Source organism: Vigna angularis, chromosome 5 (genome assembly GCF_016808095.1).
Source record: "Vigna angularis cultivar LongXiaoDou No.4 chromosome 5, ASM1680809v1, whole genome shotgun sequence".
Classification (NCBI taxonomy): Eukaryota; Viridiplantae; Streptophyta; class Magnoliopsida; order Fabales; family Fabaceae; genus Vigna; species Vigna angularis.
The window spans coordinates 36,913,356-36,935,416 of record NC_068974.1 but is presented as its reverse complement, the minus strand read 5'-3'; the positions used below and the strand labels follow the sequence as shown (position 1 = coordinate 36,935,416).

The 22,061-nt window shown below is 29.8% G+C and overlaps 2 protein-coding genes across 9 annotated transcripts; one reads left to right on the top strand and one right to left on the bottom strand.

The window, feature by feature from the left end:
• Window positions 1-7,078: 7,078 nt before the first annotated feature.
• LOC108339562 (U11/U12 small nuclear ribonucleoprotein 59 kDa protein) lies at window positions 7,079-12,082 on the bottom strand. 7 transcript variants are annotated; one of them, XM_052878048.1, is made up of 9 exons: window positions 11,841-12,081; window positions 11,374-11,716; window positions 11,184-11,267; window positions 10,587-10,652; window positions 10,082-10,154; window positions 9,217-9,593; window positions 8,927-8,967; window positions 8,288-8,415; window positions 7,079-7,631 (listed from the first exon to the last, which is right to left on the bottom strand). In XM_052878048.1, the coding sequence occupies exons 1-8, from the start codon at window positions 12,002-12,004 to the stop codon at window positions 8,337-8,339; spliced, it is 1,227 nt and encodes a 408-aa protein (XP_052734008.1). In that variant the 5' UTR covers window positions 12,005-12,081; the 3' UTR covers window positions 7,079-7,631; window positions 8,288-8,336. The 7 variants fall into 7 exon arrangements, with proteins under 7 accessions (XP_052734008.1, XP_017432194.1, XP_052734009.1 ...); XM_017576705.2 differs by having other exon boundaries at window positions 7,079-7,613; XM_052878049.1 differs by having other exon boundaries at window positions 7,079-7,607.
• Window positions 12,083-12,689: 607 nt separating this feature from the next.
• Window positions 12,690-17,884, top strand: LOC108339029 (uncharacterized). Of its 2 annotated transcripts, XR_008249039.1 has the most exons (8): window positions 12,690-13,226; window positions 14,087-14,186; window positions 14,776-14,835; window positions 15,924-16,038; window positions 16,201-16,283; window positions 16,499-16,616; window positions 17,165-17,226; window positions 17,461-17,513. XR_008249039.1 is itself a non-coding variant. In XM_017576178.2 (7 exons), the coding sequence occupies exons 1-7, from the start codon at window positions 13,051-13,053 to the stop codon at window positions 17,567-17,569; spliced, it is 705 nt and encodes a 234-aa protein (XP_017431667.1). In that variant the 5' UTR covers window positions 12,693-13,050; the 3' UTR covers window positions 17,570-17,884. The 2 variants fall into 2 exon arrangements, 1 of the variants encoding a protein (XP_017431667.1); XM_017576178.2 differs by lacking the exon at window positions 16,499-16,616 and having other exon boundaries at window positions 12,693-13,226; window positions 17,461-17,884.
• Window positions 17,885-22,061: the final 4,177 nt, after the last annotated feature.

The window sequence follows — 22,061 nt, the reverse complement described above, 5'->3', positions numbered from 1 at the left end:
TTTCTCAAAGAAATTTTCGTATTAATGAAGTTTTTTATATTTTGATCCCTATAAAATTTATAAAAATATTTTAATATTCTTTATTTATCGATGACATATCCCTTAAGCATGACCAAACAAACTTAAGAAGAGTCAAAGTCATTTGTGGAAGGTAGACTTAAACTCTTTTCATTATGTGTTAGTGATATTTTAATAAAATATGTTTTGTTGGGCTTTGTATTATGAGTTTAATAGTATAGGATTTTCCTTTTAGACCTTGTATAATAAGTCAAATAGTATATGTTTTCTTTTGGTTATTGTATTTTGGCCTAAGGTTGTAGCGTAGGGATTTGGACCTAAAGGAGGTTGGCCCTAAGGAGACACATAGATCTAAGGTAAAAACCCTAGCTTGGAGCATAAACCTTCTAGAAGAAGTTCAACTTATGCAAACAAAAATGAGAAATTCTAGAAGTTTGTGAGCCCTTGGCTAGAGTGATATCTAAGTGCTCTATTTTGTGAGGCACATGCTCTTGTAATGTGTCATTCTCCTCCTAATGAAGAGGATTATATCTTGGTCTCCAAGTTAGAGTATTGGGTTTTGCTTCTACAATTTAGAGAGACCTTTAAAGTTACTTAAGCTTATAAATATATGTGTCTCTTTTCATGTAAATTCACCTTTGATTTAAGTATTGTTATGCTGTCATATTTGTGTCATACTACTCACTTAGGTCACCAAAGACTAGAACATCTCTTCTAGGTTTCTTTTAGCCACTTTTCTTTAAGAGTTGACTCAACCTCTTTTGACTGTACCTAAATACCATATTCTCGTCACCATTAAATCACTAAAACTGAGCCAATATATCCCCCACATCCGTAGCTTTCGCGCACCATCTCATCCTTGGGTTCACCCACCTTGCTTGAGTCATATAGGCTGGAGGAGGAGTCTACCATCATTTGGTATCAAGAGCTTTGATTTTAAAAGAGCTAAGTTTCTCAGTTCTTGGTTATCTTTATTGCTTTTTTGTGTTCTTATGTGTTCTTTACTTGTCTTGCTTTTCTACCATTTTATCTTTTGTGTTTTCATGGTTCTAATTCTTGGTCATCTATGAACCATTTGACTATTTACCTTAAGTTCCATATATTTGTGTTGTTTTGTACTTTTCTATTTTGTTAAGTCTTTCTTTATATTTCCATTCGATCACCTTCTCGAAACCTTTAACCTCTTTCTCTATATTATATATTTCTCTCCTTTGCCTCACAATAGTAACATCCATTTCATCACTATCATCTTCAGTTTTACTTCCACTTTATTATCACAAGAATAAGATGAAAATATAACTTTGTAGTTAACTACAAACTTCAACAAAAACTAATAATAACAAAAATTCCATAAGTCTAACCTTATAATTTGGATAATTCAAAATTGTCTCACACCATTCTTAACAATTCTAGTTATTTTCTACACAACAACTTCTTCATATTTATAAGTAAGTGCTTTATCGAATCCCTAGAGCCACCACCATGAAAGAAAAAACTTTAATTTTGTATCCTCACAAATTACATAAACAAGTTAAAAACAAATAATCTTAAAGTATTAAAGTATTAAATGCACTCCAAATTTAACATTTCTGTCATTTGTATATTCTTCATGTCATCATTAACTAATGACTTCTATTCAAACATAATGAAAATGATTAAATTGAATTGTTTAAAAAAAACAAAAAATAGATCAAATCAATAACTGTGCCAAAAAAGAATTAGAATGTTTTATTCTAATATTTGTTTAAAGTATTAATGCTCCTAGATTAATTTTAGTTATTGTCTTTATTCTAGATATTATCTCTTACCATAACAAATTTAAATAAGATGACTTCAACTTTTATGAGGAATTTTAGGATATACGAACGTGTTTTAAAACTGCAATACTGCTAAAATAATTACTTTTTAAAAGGATATATCATTGAAACAAATTATTCTTTACCACTTGTACATTTCTCCTTTTTATTTGGTTGTAATTTTTATTTTTAAACAAACCATTCATAAAAAAATTATTTTTCCTAGGAAGTGGTTTCTATGTTCTTCTGCTAATTCTCATTCTATATTTTAGTATTTTAAATTTACAAGTTCATTATTCTATTTTTTTTATAGATAAATTCTATAAAAAATAAAATGGAAAATTAACGGATAAATGTTTTGTCAAGAAAAAATAATTTAAAGATCTAACTCTATAATAAGAAGAGAGATTAAATTTGAAAGGGAAAGACACTACTTATCATCTAAAAAAAGTATAAACCACAGTTGTGATAAATTAAATATAAAATATTTCAATTAACAAAAACATAATTTATAAAAAACAATAACTCAGATAACAATTAATACTATATAATATAAAACATATATAAAAAAACACTTAAATATTAAAGGTTAACAACATATTACATATAATTGTAAGTTAAACTATCAATTAGTTTTACTCATTTCAACATATGCATCACATAAAGATGTGGGAGAAGTACAAAAAGTGACTTCAAATATATTAACTTGTTGCTTAAAAACTCGCAACATTAACTTGTCACATAACATATAAGTTTTTATATGCTAAATTTTAAATCTTTCTTGTACATGTGTATAACCCTATTAACAACTTTAAATATATGAAATAATATTTTGTGATATTTTAACGTATTAAAAAAAATATTTAATATTTTGAGATATTTTTTAAAGATAAAAATGATAAAATCTTAATTTCAAAATGGACAATACCTTTTATATAATTATTGATGTTAAATATCATTTCAAATAAATATAAAATTAAAATAAAATTGATAAACATAAACTTAACTTATCATAATTTTTTTTATTTTAAATAGTATGTTCTATGGTAGTCTTATTCTCATATTATTTCTAAGAAATAAGGTGTGTCTTGAAGAGGAAGTCTATATGCAATTTTTAATAACATAATTTAACTTTATTTCTAAAAATGTTATATTTCTTTGTGAAATTATAAAGTAGATTATGGATCCTATATATAAAAATAACATTATCTTATTGTCAAGATTTGTATTAGTGTAAAAGTTGAAATGTTTATTATTTTTACATTGTCTTGGTGATTTTATATTATATATATATATATATATATATATATATATATATATATATATATATATATATATATATTAAACTCCCATCGTCAAATATGTATAGGAATATATTTATCAAAGAATATAAATCATGGAAAAACATTGTTTTTGTTTCCAAACCTCAAATCATCCATGCAAATTCACCCTTTTCCTTCCTCACATATAACATAATACAACTATTAAAACCAACAAAGTATTATAGTGAGAAGATAACTATTATTGATTCTTTTTATTTTTTTAATGGTTTGGTTACGTACTTCTTTAAAAGTTAATCTATTTGATGCATCCAAAGATTTAACCACAGTTAATCTGTAAAAATTATCAACAAAAGTAACTTACATTAATTTTTTTAATTTACTAAACTAATTTGTTAGAATATGAAAGTAATTCATTTGATCACTAATCTAAAGGATAAAAAGTATATTTTTTATGTTGGATAGATGTAAATATATCTATTTTTTTAGGGTTATTAAAAAATTGACCGTAATGTGTTATGTGCTTACTTTTCTTTTAAAATAATAAACATAAATAAAAAATAACTATTGTAATAATTATCAAAATACAAAATATTACTAAAATGCATATTACATTTATAAAATATGTGTATGTATATATAAAAAAAAGTTACGAAATGAGGTTTTTTTTATGTTATTATAATGTTATAATTACACAATGAAAACACTTGCAATCTTTTGTCACAATAATTACTAGCTTTTTGTTAATAATTTCTTAAAAATTGTGAATTAGATAAAAAAATATAATAGTTAACTATATATTTTTTAAACAGTTAAAAAAATCAATCCACATCATTAATCATTATAGATTAATACTTGTACCAAAGGTTGATGTTTGGATTTTTGTTTAAAAGATTTAGAAAAGGCGATTATATTAAATAAAATTTAACAGATTGATAATATCAAAATAAAATAATAAAAAGTCATAGATTGAGGGAAAAATATTTTTATATTCTAATAAAAAATATAAAAAACATCATCTTATTATCATTCTATTTGAAGATGTTTATACAAAATAATAATAAAAAACATGTGATTTTATCATTTCCAATGTTTTTGTAACTATTTATGAAATAAAAAAAAATTGCAAACGCTTTTTCCACAACAGATATAATAATTAAAATATTTCTGAAAACCATACAACATATATTATGAATAAAAAAATATTTTTATATAAATATACGAAAGAATATCCATAAAGAGTGTGGAGAAGTCATATTCCTGTATTGATGAAATGTTAACTGTATATTTTATTTATAAAGTATATATGCTATATATTTTTTTTCTTTTTTTAGGTCCTCAACCACAAAAAATAAAGTGCCTTGTATGGTTTTATTAATTATGGACTAATATATGACATAAAAAAAAGTTATAATTATTTGCAATCAAATAATATAATTTATTTAAAATTATTTATGTAAAAAGGTAGTTTTCATGGGTAATTATTTATTAATAGAAAATGATGTTATATATGGTTTAGTCTTATGTTGATAATATTTTTAGTTTTTGATTTCGTTGTCATGGATCTTCAAGAGGAAAACTTGTACGTATTGTTTATCAAATCCCATACGTGAGACGAAAAGCAAAATACCATAATTTTAAACTATTTCACGTTACCATCTTAACATAAGATATTCTCATAAAAGTCTTTTATGTCAAATATAAGTCTAAAACATTTATATTAAAACATCACATAAAATAACATTTATTATTCGTTTGTTAAATTAGTTAGAAATTTATAATGAGTTAAAAAATTTATAATGAATAAAAGTAAGTAAAATACACAATATTTAAGCAAGAGGACTCACATAAATTTATTGTTTAAGATTTTAAGTTAAAACTAATATATTGATCTTTTATATAAATCTTTTTAGTGTTTTCCTAAAATAACCTACAAAATTTTTATAATATAATCAACTTTTCATATTAGATTAGAAGTTAAATAAACCGTTAACCTTCTAACTATGAACAAATATTATAAATTTGAATGGTTAAATGTAATTTATATATATATAATATATATATAAATTAATATTAATTATAATTTTCACATTAAAAGACGTCAAAGAGTTAACTTTAGAGAATAACGTAATAGAATTGTACAAAAAAATGAAAAGGATAGAATCCATGAAAATGAATAAAACCAACAACGATGAATGACAACATAAACATAAGTTTCCATCCAACGACATGCTTTGTAAAGTAGAAACACTAAATTTTAAATACTAAATTTTGTTATTTTAAATAAATTTCAATTAATATGAGTAGATATTTATAACAGTGTTGCTGAAAATGTATTGATACCTCTTGAAGAAAAGATGCAAAATATGATAAATAACAAAAAGATTAAATATATTTTTAATATTCAAATTTTAATATAAAATTAGTATTCGTTTTTTTCTCCATGTTTAATATAGTTTAATTTCAAAACTTTAAATAGATTATATTTAAATTATTTATACTATTTTAACAGATAACAAATGTCAATCTAGAACTCTACTTAATAAATTTAATAAAATTTAACACAATTAATTTTTTTTTTAAGAAAAACTACATCTGTTTATGTTTAAAATTTGAAGAAAATATATTAAAATTTTAAAGAAAAAAAACTTTATTTTTAAGTTCAAATCTAAAACCAAAAACATGATTAACACAATTATTCTACCCAAACCTGTTATCACTAGGCTATAGTTAAAAAGATTAAACGCAATCAATTATCATAATAAGAGTATTAATTAAAGTAATATTTTGTTGTATGTTTGATTTGATGTTTAAGTCTAAAATAACATGTAATTATTTTGGTAGCTTACATTATGGAATTGTTTCTATGTAAAAAACTAATTAACGTTACAAAAATATGTAATTTTTTTAGAGTTATTCTTAGTGTTACTGACAGGTTTAACTCTTGAAAAATATGTTTTCTGCGATTGCAAAAACTATTGAAAAAAACAGTGTTGTTAAATAGTTACAGCACTTTTTTTTGCTAAACCACCCCTATTTTTAGGGGTTTCTGAAAAATCACAGTAATTTTTCGAAGTTATGCTGTCGAAACTAATCGAGATTCGAGAAAACTACCGCTATTTCTAGGGATTTATGGGAAACTACAGTAATTTTTTAGGATTCTGCCAAAACCATCAAAACTAACCGGAACGAAAGGTTTCTGGAAAATCACAATAACAATTATTTTCTATTTTTAAATAATATAATACTCTGAAAAATATTATTTTCTTGATTAATTTTTTTGTGTTTTAACATTAATACATTGTAACTTTTTAATAATGATAAAATTAATTTGACCATAAATATTGAAATTTAAGTTATAATTTAAATAAATTATTTAAATTAATATTATAAATATGTATGCATTAAATATATGGGTTAAATATGTTTTTAGTCCCTAAACTATTGGCCGTTTCTGGTTTTCGTCCCTCGTTCAAAGTAAGGTACGATTTGGTCTCAATCTTTAAAAAACGTTCGTTTTAGTCCTCAAAATTTTGTTTTTAGTCCTCAAAACGTTCGTTTTTTCGACTAAAACGAACGTTTTTTAAAGATTGAGGACCAAATCGTACCTTACTTTGAAAGAGGGACGAAAACCAGAAACGGCCAATAGTTTAGGGACTAAAAACATATTTAACCCTAAATATATTAATCTTTTTCTAAATAATTTTAGTTAAAAATTAAAATAAATATAAAAAATATCATTCATTAAAATAATAAGAAAATTCATAACTTTAAATTAGAAAAAACAAATCAATAATATTTACAAAATAAATAAATAAATAGTAAAAGATATATTAAATTTTTAATTCATATTAATTATTTAATGATTTGTATAAAATTTATAAAAAAATAATAATAATTTTAATTTTTAAGAAAATTTAAAAATTAAAAGTAAGAATTGGAACCATAATGCATCTCTTAGCATATAACCCAAAGCTTATATTAACAATATCCTTCCTCAACATACAGACCCCCATATTTGGTTTTTTACCTCCGTCCCTTCAGTATTGCAATGCAAATAAATAAAATAAAATAAAATAAACTATTTGATTGATGTTTTTCTGATGCAACTTTCTATAGAGTTCCATGTCCTCTCACATTAGTGCAGATGGGCCTACTGCTGCATATTCTCACATTCAAAACACTTGAATGTTTCACTTTATATCTAATGCATGTGCCATTTCATAGGATGATTAGAGTTGCCAGTAAAAATTTATATACAAGCCACCCGAAGCAACACCTTTTGAGGTTTTTTCTGCCATTTGTTTATCAAACACAATCGATAGTTAAGATAATCTATCTACTCAGTCACTGGTTCTACTATTTCAATGATGGACTTCTGTTCTTCCAGGGTGGATCTCAACTTCATCGTGCTGTCTTTCATGTCCACAACACTCAGCAGTTGATGAAGTACTTTTCTAACACAAGCACCAAGGATTTGAACTTCCACTAGAGTTGAAAAGTCTACTCTACACTGTAACTGACAATTAAGAGTCATCTAAGAATGAAAAAGGAGTCGTCACTATTATAATTAATGATTTGAACTTCTGTCAATACTCCTACTAACAGAAGGACTAAAATGTTGGTTGAAATTTTTTTTCAAGGACTCATCCAAAAATAAATAAAAAATCAGGAGCTCATCAAGTGTCTATAACTTTCTGGAACCATTAAGTACTTTACTAATTTTGTTGTGAGAGCCACGTATGATATTTTTCTTTGCTCCCAATTTCTTCACAACCAAACAGCCTGAATTTTGACATCCCATCGCTATTTTCTGAACCTCTGTATTTTCCATGTGTTTAACTCTACCACACGAAGCAGAAAAGTGTTCCATCATGACTTCCACTTCACCTCACGGTAAGATTTAACTAATATAGAACAAGGTTTCTGAAAGCATGTAAATACGTTTTAACAATAAAATGTGATTTAACTGTAAATCGACGAGTCTAGCATAGCTTTCCTTTCCATGTAAATTGCCATTGTTGTTTAGAAAAAGGAAGTACAAGTAATTTTTTCTCTTTATCTTCATGTAAATTTAACAATAATACGTATGAACTGAATACATGATGAGCAAGTTACAAATATATAAACATGCCGCCACAAAGCGTATAGCTGAGGTTGGTCAGGAACATAGGTCAAACCTTCAAAACTTACCATATGACGGGATAACATCTTTGTACAAAACTGTTGATTTGTTAACTAATCATCTAGGCCCCACCAAGTAAGATGCCCATATCTCATTAGCTGGTGGAGGAGGCTGAACCCAGTGCCCAGGTATGCGGCTGGATGCAAGGAAAAAATATCAAATAAGATAAATGATTGATTTTCATTTTTCACACTGATTACGATACATGCATACTAGACACTAACCAAAATGAGTGAAAGCAACTATGAAAATACATTCTAAACGTAACTACAGCACAAACATGTGAAGTAAGAACAGTGGAACAGATTGTGTGATATCTAATATAGTGTACAGATCATTAGTGTAATAAAAGGTGGTGGTGAGTCTGGTACTTTAGTTAGAGTCTAGACCTCTCATAAATATATTTTAAGAACTTAACACCCAACGTTCTCTCTCTTAACTCTGTTGAAATATAATCATAGATATGCATAAAACATAAAAATATTTCACTAAAAGCAACTTTCGTATGCACTTAAGAAATGAGGTAAAATATTCATAAGATTTATATGTGAAATTACTTCGGGCATTGAGATCTATAAGTAAAATACCCCTCAATGGTCACCCACCCAAAGAATTAAGCATTACCACAAAAGTTTCATCATTCTTACCTTCCACCAGGTCTGATATAGGCATCCCATCCTCTTCTAACCTGCATGAGATTGTATGCCAGCCATAACATTAACAATAAAAAAATTATAATGAACAAGCAAGTGAATTAAACATAAGCTGGTAATTAAAAAAAAAGTTCATTAGGCAAATAGTGAACCAATCAGGTAAAACTAGCAGTCTTCAAACACAGAAAAGTTGACTAGTTATGTAATTATTCTAAGAAAACAAAAAGAAAAGTGCTGTTATCCAAGAAAATGTAGAATTTAAAAACAAAATTAGTTGAGTTTACCTCAATAAGTGTACCCATATCATTGTTGCTTCCATGATAATAATGGTAGAACTCAATGGGTAAATTTGCCAAAGGATCATATGCTCCTCCACTGATCTGTTCTATTTTACTGGATTTATTCTCATCCAATGGACCAGATCCGTCTTCAGTCACACTGGGAACTATTTGCTCTTTGTTCTCCTTTACTTCACTATCATCATTGCCTTCTTTTGACAGTTTCCCTTGATTCTGAATAGCTTTCCTGGATTCCTCAGCAGTTGCAATTGCTTCTTTAGCAGCATCTGCTTCAACTGCAGCCAAAGCTTCACGCTCCTCTACTTTCACTGCAGCTTGAACTCTCTCAAGAAACTTGTCATCCTCCTCTGGGAGAAAATGGCCTGATCATTTTTAAAAATTCATAAGAAAAGTATTCGTTAAATATGTAAATATATGAATATTACAAACTCTTGTATGCACCAAAAATGTGAATATTGAAGATTTTCCAATTAGAAAAACAACTAAAACCATTAAGAATGTACAGTTTCAGTTTGATAATTAACAAATGTGTTGATTATATATTTCTCACGATACATTTATAAGGTGAATAGTTATCTATTTAGAATCAAAATGCTAAAGTATCAGAGCTTGAATTCTGGCACACATAATTTATAGATATGATCAAATCAAATCAATCAATCATAAACCAGTATTCAGTACTGTGAAGGTAAAAAAAGTAAATAACAAGTTAAAATGGTACAAATGGCAACAAGGATGGAGAAAAAGAAACCAAGCAGACTGACAAAGAGACCAAGTAATAATGTGCACTATAATAATCATAAGTTCATAGCACAGATAACAAGAAGCAGAGTGGTTTTCTTATATATACCTTGTTTTTTCAACCTTTGTATTCTTATGGAGCGTAACTCCTGAAGCTTCTCCACTACCAAGAGTAGCTCAAGCTGTGATATAAAGTAATGTAAGAGAATCAATTAATCATCACCCAATGGAAAAGTAAGAGGAAATGATGAGGAACGCAAATAAATGGCATGATTCTTGTTCAGCAAATAAACACACAGACAGATGAAAGCCATGCATATGCTTTTTAAGAGACACATACCAAAAAAAACCATGAACCCTTTGGCACGGCAGCCACAAAAACGACAAAAATAGAAACACAAGACAGCAAAATGAATTTGATGGTGAGGAGCTAAGAAACATACTGCACTGAAAAATAAAGGTAGAAATTATATGATTTAGTAGTTAACAAGTGAAAATGGAAGTCAGAACATGTTATATTGCATTGCATGGAATGTTCGACCAAGTTCTTCAGAGTTCACAGCTACCATAAATTGGCAATGGTTTACTAGTCATTTGTTAAAAAGTAAAGTTACCTCAGCCTCTAGTTTCTTCTTCTCTTCTTTGGCCTTAGACTTCGCAATTTCTTTCATCTTCAATACCTGTAAATAGAAATTCTTCCTAGATAAGACTTGCAATGCAAACTAATGTAACTGCTAATATATCCATAGGCAACTACCAAAACAAGGAATCAATGTTACCGTTCCCTATTTTTCCACAGAGAACAATAAAGACAACATAGCAGCAAAGAGTTTGAAACAAGTCGGACAAATAGACACATTGATTTGAAGCAAATATGTAGAAATGTGTTATTTGAAATTTCATAAACTGAATGCCTTTCAATTAACCTCGCTCTGAAACTGGAAGTATATAGCCATAAAAACAGTACAGCAACAGGGAGTGCACAATAAATCGGAATAATAACAATAATAATAAAGTATGAGAACTTTACCATAATCAACTAGTAGTTCATGTTTACTTAAGCACCCATTCTAATCATATATCTTGTTGAGAACCCTTCGTAATTAAAATTTAAATCATACTAGCATGCTATTTCATTCAGCTTCAAGTAAAAAACAATAACCAATTTCAATCAAAATAAAAGTAGGCATATTTTGAAAAGGTTTCAATACCTTGCTGTTAGCAATTTCCTTGGCCTTTTCCCTAGCAACCCAATCATCGGCTTCCCTGTCGATTTGTTGAAATTGCTCACGCTCCTAGATTTTTTCAACAAAGAAAGCAACTAATTAATCAGTCTCAAACAGAAGCTACAATGAAGGGGGAAAAAACTAACAAAACCAAACCAAACCAAAGCAGAACAACCTTTGCAATCATCTCCGCAACACGTTTCCTCTTTTTCTTCCTCCATAGTTTATTCCGTTTAGACTTGTTTACTTTATTTGCAAGCCTAGCCACAGCTGATTTCTCCTCCCATGGACTTGCCTCATCAGCAACATACCGGAAAGGCTCCAGCTGAGCTCTTAGCTTTGACATCAAAGAATTTGCTGCTTCCACAGCAAATGATTCATGGGATTCTACACTAACCCCTCCGTCTTCTATACATTTTAGAAAACCAGAAAGGCAAGGTTCATCTGTGACAAGTTTCACACCTTCTAGAGCCCCATTACCATCTTTTATCATCATCAACATTTCTAGCTCCTTCTGCCTACACAACATAACACTCAACTAGTTCAACAATATCAGATAGCCTGCTAAGAAAATTCGATGAGAATAGCTTACAATCATAAAATAACTGAAAGAGGTTTTCGCAGTGTAAAACAAGAACATACATTGCCTTTGCGAGATTGAGAGTGTGTTGCAATTCCCTGAGGCGATCGCTGACATTTCTGTTCTCCCAAAAGGAAGTCGAATTCGGTGGTTCCGACGGTAATACCGGAAACCAAGGCGGCGGCGGAGGAGGCCGTGCTACAGATTGAAAAGGAATCGGATTCATTACTACGGAGTGGTGTGAGATTCAGAAAACCCAAAAAAAAAAACCTAACTAGAAGAATTTGAAATTGCAATAGCTTAAACAGTTACATGTAATTTCTATGAAACTATTTGTCATAAAATAATAATATTTAAAATTAATTTATATATTTTAGATTAATTTGGTATTAAATTATAAATAAATAAAAAAGTCACACCTTTTACATGATTTATAACGAAAGAATATTTTTTTTTTTATCACATTACGCAGACGTTGAACTACTAAATTATCACCACTTTATACATTTAACAAGCAAATTGATTATTGAAAAAAGAAGAAGATAAAGTGTCATTTATCTATATTTTCAGCATTTATATTTATGTGCTGGTGAGTATAAATAAAATGTAATAATATTTAAGAAACAATAGTTAAAAAAATTAAAAAGCTCATCTTAAATGGTTATGAGTGATTATACGAGTAAATATATGTATTTTTTTATTTGCCTATCTTTTAATTAGACAAAAATATGTTTTTAATGATTATAAAATAGATAAAAATTTGATTTTAATCTCATGTACATAAATTTATTTTTTATTAAAAATGATTAAAAATCAATATTCTTTTTGCCGGTTCTATTTTATTAAAGCATAAATTCTTTTATTTTATAGAAAAAATAAAGCATGTTTTATGAAAAATGTTTATACTTTGATGATTCTTTGTTCATCAAAAGCTAAAGCTTTGGTAAAGACAGAAAAGAATTCCTCTATGATTTTTCACACTAGCAGTGCGTCCTTTCCTCTTTCTCTATCTGCCATCATCCATATCCTTTTTCTTTCTTCTTCACTGTAACTTGCCCATAGTTATCAACTTCTCTCTCTCCCTCACTCCCTCTTTTTTTGAATTTTTGTTTCATTTTCAAATGTATTTTGATGTTATATGGTAAGTGGCGGGAACCAACTGTCAATTTGGATACCTTTTTTCGTGGAATTGGCCAATTGTGAAAGATTCGCGTGTAAAGATTCAGCCTTGGAATCTTTGGAAAGAAAAGGAAAAAGGGGCATCAATTTTCAATGGCTAACCCTTCTGGGAATCACGAAGAAGAGCAGACAACCCATGTTGCGTCGTCGTTCAACGGGAATTTGGCAGCCGACACTTCGCCCACCGCGCTCGCCATGAAGCACAACTCTGGCATCGCCCTCGATTGGACCCCTCGGGAACAAACCATTCTCGAAGAAGGACTCTCTCTGTATGATACCGAATTTTCTTTTCTTTCCTTTTTTGTGAGTTGATTGTTGCTTTGTTGTTTCAGCTTTTACTTTTTTATTTATTTTTATTTTCAAAGCCTTTTGTTCTGTGGGGGGATTTGCACATGGTTTTTGGAAATTCAAAGTGTGTCTGTATTAATGTTTTGATGATATTGATAAATACTTTGGCTATCTATGTGGTGTATTTGATATGGGAGTAGGTTCTGATAAGCAGTTCCATTAGAATCTGTCGAGAACAATTATGTGTAATGGTATCTTTGTATTTTTTTTTCTTTTTTCTTTTTCTATAAGCTTGTTGTCCTTCATTTTACTCTTTCTGGTTTTAGTTCAATCTCTATGTTTATCTTATGTCTTTGTTTGAACAAATTAATTCTTTCGTTAATTATTTTTTTGTATTAACAATCTTACTTATAGCGAACATAACAAACACTTATTTCACGTGACATTTCTCATAGTCTGTAAGGTCATATGTTACCAAATTGACCAAGTTTGTATGGTACAACAGAAAGACTTTAAGGGAACCAGAATGAAACATAAGAAAAACTGAGTATAAAAGGGTATTTTAACCTATATTTTCTGGTGTCACCTTTTCTTTTAAAGTATTTTTGTGACCTTGTAATGTTGTGGATTGGTTATTGCAGTTTGAAATCAAATATTTTTATTACATGTATTTACTTTAATGTGTAAGCAGATAATCTTGAATTGCGTTCTGTGCTTATTCAGTGATTTCAGTGTTATGTTGTTTGCCTTTTAACATTTGTTTCTTGACGAGTAAGTGTGTTTAATAAGTTCAGTAGCTAGTCATTGTTTGAAGAAAAGACACTTTCTTTTTTACTTGTAGGTTTGCTTCTGAACCAAATCTCACTCGCTATGCAAAGATAGCAATAAATCTAAATAACAAGACAGTCCGGGATGTAGCACTGAGGGTCAGGTGGATGAATGTAAGCTACATACGTGTTGTTGTCACAAGTCGTTTATGTCACTATGAATGCCTTAACCTGTTTTTCAGCCTAGATAGAGTGTTTATTAATTTTTTTGTTAGAGATGATGCATAAAACTATTTTTCTTTCATTATGTTTATTATTTTTTGAAGGTTAAAGATAATCATCTTACCTTCAGCAAGAAAGGTTAATTTATGAAGTTTCCACAATTAGAATGGTTCTGGAAAGTTACATAGCTTTTGCAAGTTGCAACACTTTAATTCTTGATGGAAAATAAAACAAGATGAGATTGTTTTACACTTAGCTTCTGCATACTCTGATTAAAATGAACACAATTTCTAAGAGGCTGAGCTAGTTTGTTATTGATTGCTCCTCTTTTTGGCCACTTATTTTAAGCAAACATTATTTGCTTTCCTTTTGAAGGCATTGTTATAACTCAAAGTTGTTGTATGCACCTACAGTAGTTAAATTTACAAATCTACCACAAATATTCAATATATATTTCATAAAGTTCCAAAGAAGTCCCAAAGATTTTTAAATTGGTTACTTTCTCCAACTAACGACCTGTCTGGCTTGTATTTTTCTACAGAAAAAGGAAAATTGCAAGAGAAGGAAGGATGAATTTTCAAGGAAAAGTAAAGATAGAAAGGTACCAGTTACATTTATTTGATATCATCTATGTATTATTTGAATGGGTATTTTGTGTTCTCACTCTTGTGCATACCAGTGTAGATGTGCTTTTTAACATCTTTCACTGTCATGTGCATGCTACAGTATCTTTCTGTTTCTTTTTGTTGTTTTCCAATGCATTTACTCTGGCAACCCTACATCCCACATTTAACCACACAAATTGACAGGAGGGAAATATATAATACCACCCCATCATACGACTTACTATTTTGAACTGATAATAAATATGAAAGCAAATGGTTAGACTTTATATATGTTAATGATTATTGTAGTGAAATTGTGATAGAAACTTGGATATTATTGGGTGTCTAAGTCCCATGTCGAGTATATGAGATGTTCAATGGACTATTTGGGTGTTTGACTCTCCACCCTAAGAGCTACCCTTTAAGAGTGAATTTCTCAAGTGCTTGAGTACTTATCAACTGGTAGCAGTGTTGACTTTTGGTGTCTTGAAAAGAGCTACCTAGGGAGGGGTTTGACCAAACAAGGACTTGAATGAAGTGTCACCGAGTGAAGTTTCCTTGATTGAATGCTGCCAAGTTGTTAACTGTTAGAGGTGTTGCTATGATAGGAATTTGATGGAGTATTTAAGTGTTTGGTTCTTCCCACTCCCCTTAGTAGCCAGCTTTTGAGCTTGGATTCGTCAAGTGCTTGAATACTTATCATATTGTTAATGGATTAGCTCCTTGGCTTTTATTTTTTTGTTGTAGCAAGCATCTTCATGTTCTGCCCGTTATGATATCATCTCCTTTTAGTGTTGTTTGGTCTTTTCTATTCAGGTGGAAAGATTATTCCAATGAATTTCGTTCATCTCCATGGAATTGCATTCTGCTGGTTATTATTATACCTTTGATCTTGAAATAGGCCAAGCATCTTATATTTTAAATGTTCTAAACTGAAAAAAAGCTAGCTTGTAATTTTCTCTCGTTTTTACATGTTAAATATAGAAAAGGTTAGCTTGAAAGAAATACCATTGAAAAGATGAAAAAAGGAAGCAAAAGCTATGTAGCATATAATTGCATTTATGGAAACTGCTTTTTTTTCCAGGAAAAGGTTTCAGATCCTGCAGTGAGATCATCTCACTTTACTGCTCAATCTAATGTTTCCCCATATTCTCCTGCAATGAAGATGATGGACAATGATGACAGCATCTGTCATAAAGGTTCGTTTCTTTCATAACAGTAAATATTTTGATGTTTGCATTTATGATCTATGTCTTGTAGCCCTTTTCATTGCTTTGGAGATCTCATGTTTTTTTTTTTTTTGCATGTTCCTTTTGAATGTTGAAGTATCTGCTTTGATCTTTGTTTTGTTCCTTTTGTAGCTATTGGAGACCCTGCAGGAGAGCTCTTAGAGAAAAATGCACAGGCCTTGAATAACATCTCTACCAATCTTGCTGCTCTTCAGGCGAGTTCTTTACTTGTTTAATTAATTTAGTCTGATGCATGGAATAATTAACTTTTCATCTAAAAGGATAAATCATAATTGCTGAAGTAACCTTGTTGGTTTCATTTGTATGAAGTAGATATTTTTCCTCCTATTTCTCTATTTCCAAATTTCCCTCGATGAGTTGAGAACTTGTCTAAGCTTATTCTCTTTACATTCATTTTTTTAAAATTTAGGTAGAGAACTCACAGGTGTTAGATTCTTCATCCAGTTATCGGCCAAGGCTTGTAAACCTATGTTTATAGAGATCTATCAATTACAACATTTCTGAAAGTTAAAGAAAATGTTAAACATGTGAGCATAAAGTGTATCCCTGTGTTCTTTTCAAATTTTTTGTTTATGTCCTTTAAATATGTGTATGAATACAAAGTCAACTTTTAAGTATCAGTGCTGGCACTAAGGTTGCTATGTCTTATTTCACCAAAGTTTGTCATTCATAAACTTATGTAGGTATCGTTCACTATGGATTTATTCATCTTTGTGAATTAATGGAGTAAAGGGGGAAGTTTAAGTGTTCTATTTAACACAGGCAGTCATCCTCTGAGCGATGTATCAATACTTTTATTTACTCAGTTACTCTATGAATATTTTTTCCCTCTATGCTTTTGTTGTTGGGTATCATGTGCAAATTTGGTCGATAACCTGGCATCATTGTATCTTATGATGTTCAAAACTGAATAAATGACTGCAGCTGGCGTATTTTATATTGTCTCTGATAGACGTAGTATAGTTTACTGTTCTAAAACTCATTTATGATTCAAATATCTATACCTTTGCTTTCTTAAGCCATTCTTGGTCACTGTAACGCTGACCCTAAGCCTTTTCTGTTCTCTTGTTTCCAGTTTCAGGAGAACATCAATCTTTTCAGTCAAACGAGAGACAACATCATCAAAATTTTGAATGAGTAAGTTAGAGGCTTTTTTTGGTTGTTCAAAAGTATATTCTGTTTACCAAAGCCATAATAGTCCAAGTGATCTTTCTCTTTTTTCTTTTTACACCGTGGTGTGTGAATGACTGCAAGTCCTTGATCAATATTCAACAGGAAAACTAAAGTGAAACATAACAATTCTGTAACTCTCCTTTTATTGATATTTAACTTTATTGTTTTCATTTGGCTTTTGTCTCATTATTTTGGCAGCATGAATGACATGTCAGAGGCAATGAAGCAAATGCCACCTCTACCTTTTAAGATCAATGAAACGATATTCAGCTCCATAATTCCAAACACCATTCACCAGATGCTATAGCGATGGTTGCTCATTCATTGTGATTGATATCTGGCTTGCTTCTACCATATTTATGCTTGCATTCAAATGGACTGAGCATTAAAGAAGTGAGAATGAAATAAGTTAACCACCACACAACTAAACTAGTCTTCAATTTTTGTAACATACTGGTTTTCCTCATCCTGCTCTTGCCTTGTTAAGTTTTTAACTTAATTGGAGTATAGGAAGTAGTTGGGATGACTTTGGGGCTCAATTTAGGGACTCATATACAAGTTGGAGATGTTTGTAAATTGGATTCTCTTTTTATTATATAAATGGTAGATATTGTTCCCTTCACTTTGCTCACTACTTTGTGGTTCTCCTGCACTGAATGCCTCGTTTTTTGTTAATGTTAAAATGATTTTTATATTTCATGGTAATGGAAATAGTGTATGCAAATAAAAGATCAATAAGTTCATTTTTTTTTTCTTATTTAAATGAAATGTTTTAAAAAATCAAACCATTTTAAATTGTAGTAATTCAAATTCTAATATATTTAAAGTTTCTTAAAATTATAAAATTTATAATTGTTTTCAATATCTAAGATGGAAATTGTAGCATCCCAAAAATATAGCACACAACTATATACAGGTGTCAACATTTAATAATATGATAGAACAGTTACTACAATAATAAAGTCAAACTTACAGTTATTACAAAAATAACCATAAAATTTTTGAACTTTACAAGAGCTTCCTATATTACTACCGAATGTTCATCATATAACCAATCGGTTATATTTACATAACAAAATAGTGAACGGTCGGTTCACCAAAACTATATATTATATGACCGATCAGTCATCTCCTATCCAGCAGGAGTCTCATCACCCAGCTCCTCTTCCAACGTAAGGTCTTCCCCTTTTGCTCACATCCAATAAGGATGATCATTGCAATAGAAAATCGAACGACAACATGGATAAAAACATAAAATAAGGGTAAGCTACTATAATTCAATTGAGCGTGCATTCATACATGTAATAAAACTACAAATCATTACAAACCGAACGCTATAGCATACAAGAGCCAACGGAAATACAATACATAACTTGAATATCATGATTCATTGTACAAATGACCCTTGACTTGACCATCGGATTGTATGAATGTGTAGCTTGAGGCCGTTCGTGCACTCGGGTGGTGTAGTAACTGGAAAACCATCAGTTGCCACTTGAGGTTAGTCCGTTATAACTCACCCAAGAACCTATGGGCTAGGATCTCCTGCCATTCTCACACAATGACTTACCCATATCTACTTGAGAACTGGTAATCATCAGAATATTAGGATGAACTCCGTGAATTTCATTGTCCGTATTCATACTTTACCACAACATTATCCTTACACTGAGACATTCCTCCCCGGAATTCTCTTCCACATTACTTGAAACATAAACTTTTACTTGAATACCAATAATACTTCCCATACATAATAGATCATTGCTATAATAAGCAACCAGCACCAAGTCATAACATCAGCATTGAAAGATCAAACCACATTTCATATAAGAAGATCGAACACTCAAATAACACCACCCTTAATTACAACCGATCAGAAGGATCAAAACAACATACGAATATGACCGAACGTTTATTTAATAGTTAGGACTTTGACATGAGCTGAACACAGTTTAAGAATAGAACACTCTAATTAAACCAAATACTTAATATAAGACCGAACCATATTTAACTATCCTCAATACTAGAACGAACGGTATGACACTATCCTCAAAGTAATAACGAACAATATTCTACTATTCTCAAAACAAGAACGAACGTTATTTCACTATCTGACAAAACCGAACGCTTAGAGCTTATACCGAACACTTATAACTATTGATCCTTGGTGTAAGACTGAACGGTATTTCACTATTTGACAAAACCGAACGTCTAGAGCTTATACCGAACACTTATGATTACTCCTACAAACTATCATCAAACCTAGTACTTTTAAGGAAACCGAACGTTAAGACATTTTAGCTTAAATACACATAAACTTGTATATGATCATAAATGAACGTATTTTAAGCCTAGTCCAAGTACGAAGTCTACTAATAATAATATATGAGTTATCACAAACTAAAATACCTAATCCAATAAGACTGATTATAAAGGTATATAACCATCAACACTTGATATATTAATCACTTCCTATAAACTGAACGGTTATACACTGGTAAGGCTAAAATGCTAACTCTATTGATAACTTATTAACCGAACATGACCGAACGGTTGAGACCGAACATCCAACTCTTCTGCATAACTTTGCGGAATCCCTATAGACTTATACAGAACCACCCAAAACCCAGAAACATACATTTCATACACTCATATACAAATCATCAATCAATTCATTTCATACATACACAAAATCATCACATGCATAATTAAATTTAATAGATTCTCTTACCTCTTAACAGACCGATCGCTCACAATACAGAATTTGCACCACGACCAAACATTCAAAAGCCAAGATTCACTGTTTAAAGAAACGACCACATGCAACCAGATTGGAAGGAAAAGAAGACAACCACATGCAACCAGAAACTAAACTTGCATGTACCCAAAAAAACTAGATTTTCTTAGAAGTAAAAGAACCTACCAGTTCAAACCACTACTCGATCGGTTGAAAAGGAGGATCCTTGCCACCAGCAACCTCACATACACTCTGATGGATGATCAGGTGGAAGAAAACATGAGAATTAATGGAGGAAAAGATGATAATTTTAGAGAGAAGTTAGAGAGAATAAGGAGAAAATGAGTTCAGAAAGTTTGGAGGAGAAGATAGCATGCAGAAAGTGGAACCCTCTTTTAAAATTTCAGATTATATACTCTCTCTACAAACCGATCGTTCCACTCTCCAGCAGTCACCTGTATTCTATTTCCTGAGTCTCATTTCCCTTTGCAGACACATGTTTCCCACTAAGATGGGAAATTTAATGGTTCTGACAGAAATAATTTAGAAGTAATTGACCCTTACTATATGACTCACAAAACTCCAAGTTTCAAAATGAATGATACTTCAATACTTTTTGGATATGGCCTAAAAATGTTAAGCTATAGTAGATATAGAATGTACAATTTACTTAAACTGATTTATTTATTACTTAATGGATCGCCTTAGGAGTAAATATAATAATTTTTTAAAATAATTAACGGTATAGAAATTGCACTTTTAAAGAATGATTTAAAAAAAGGGCTACTAAAACAGTACTACGACCTTTTTAAATTTTTTAAATATTCAAAATTTATTAGAATTCTGGTTTAAAGTAAAGGTTACTATTGTTTTAAATAAACTCTCATACAATCATCCACCTCTTTAAAAATAAGTTTTTTTAATTGTAGATAAATATAAATTGGACTTTTTTTTTTAATTTCTGAAAGATATGTATGATTATATAAAAGACACAATTTTTGTAATGATTTTTTATATAATTTTTAACCAAGTTTAATGTTTATCAAATTAAAAAAAATCATTATTTGATAAAACAATTACCATTTATAATTAGAAAAGTAACTGCATAATTTCTCAACTAAAAAGTAATGGTACAAGTTTTCAACTTTTATTCTTACAAAATTATTTCCATTTAAACTTTCAAAACATACCAAAATGTTGACATTATTGGGTAATAATTATTAAATCTTTAGGATTTCTTTTTTCAAAAGTTTCTCACCAAATTGATAAATATTATGCAGTTTTTCAAAACCTTTTGTATGGTGTGAGAAGTGGATTCATCTGAAAATTTGAATACTCGCCACCACCCTTCTCAGGTGAAAAAGTAATTTATAGAACTTTTTTCCGATATAAAATTCAACACGATGGTATTATTAGACTTGTAGAAAAATCTTTATTTGGTCTTTACAATTTGGTAAATAAACTCATGGTGTTAAACAATACCACTTTTTAATGGTAAAACTTCTGATACCATGCATTTCAAGCAAACTGATAACAGTTTACGTTCTCACCATCGATCATATTTTTTAACCACTTTCTTCATGGTTTTGATTTAGCTTTTCCACATTCTGAGGAAGACAAAATTCTAAAGGGTTTCAATTCTTGTTGGAATTGGCTCATTTTCTCTGCACAAAATACGAGAAAGATGGCATGTGCATTGTGACTAGCTTGAGTTCCCATGTGTTTTCTGTTCAAAGAATTAGAGCTTCAGAAGGTAATGGCTTTTCTGCATTTTATTCCATGGCAAGAAATAAGTTAGAAAGTTAAAATGCTTTTTGTCAATTTTCACACACACACACACACACACACACACACACACACACACACACACACACACACACACACACACACACACACACACACACACACACACACACACACACACACATATATATATATATATATATATATATGCAGATGAAAGGATATTTAGCAATCCCTTATAGATCAGAAATGAAGCCTTAAGAGTAGCTTTTTTTAGGCCATAATTCATAAGAAAAATTTCCAAATCCTTTTTCGGCTA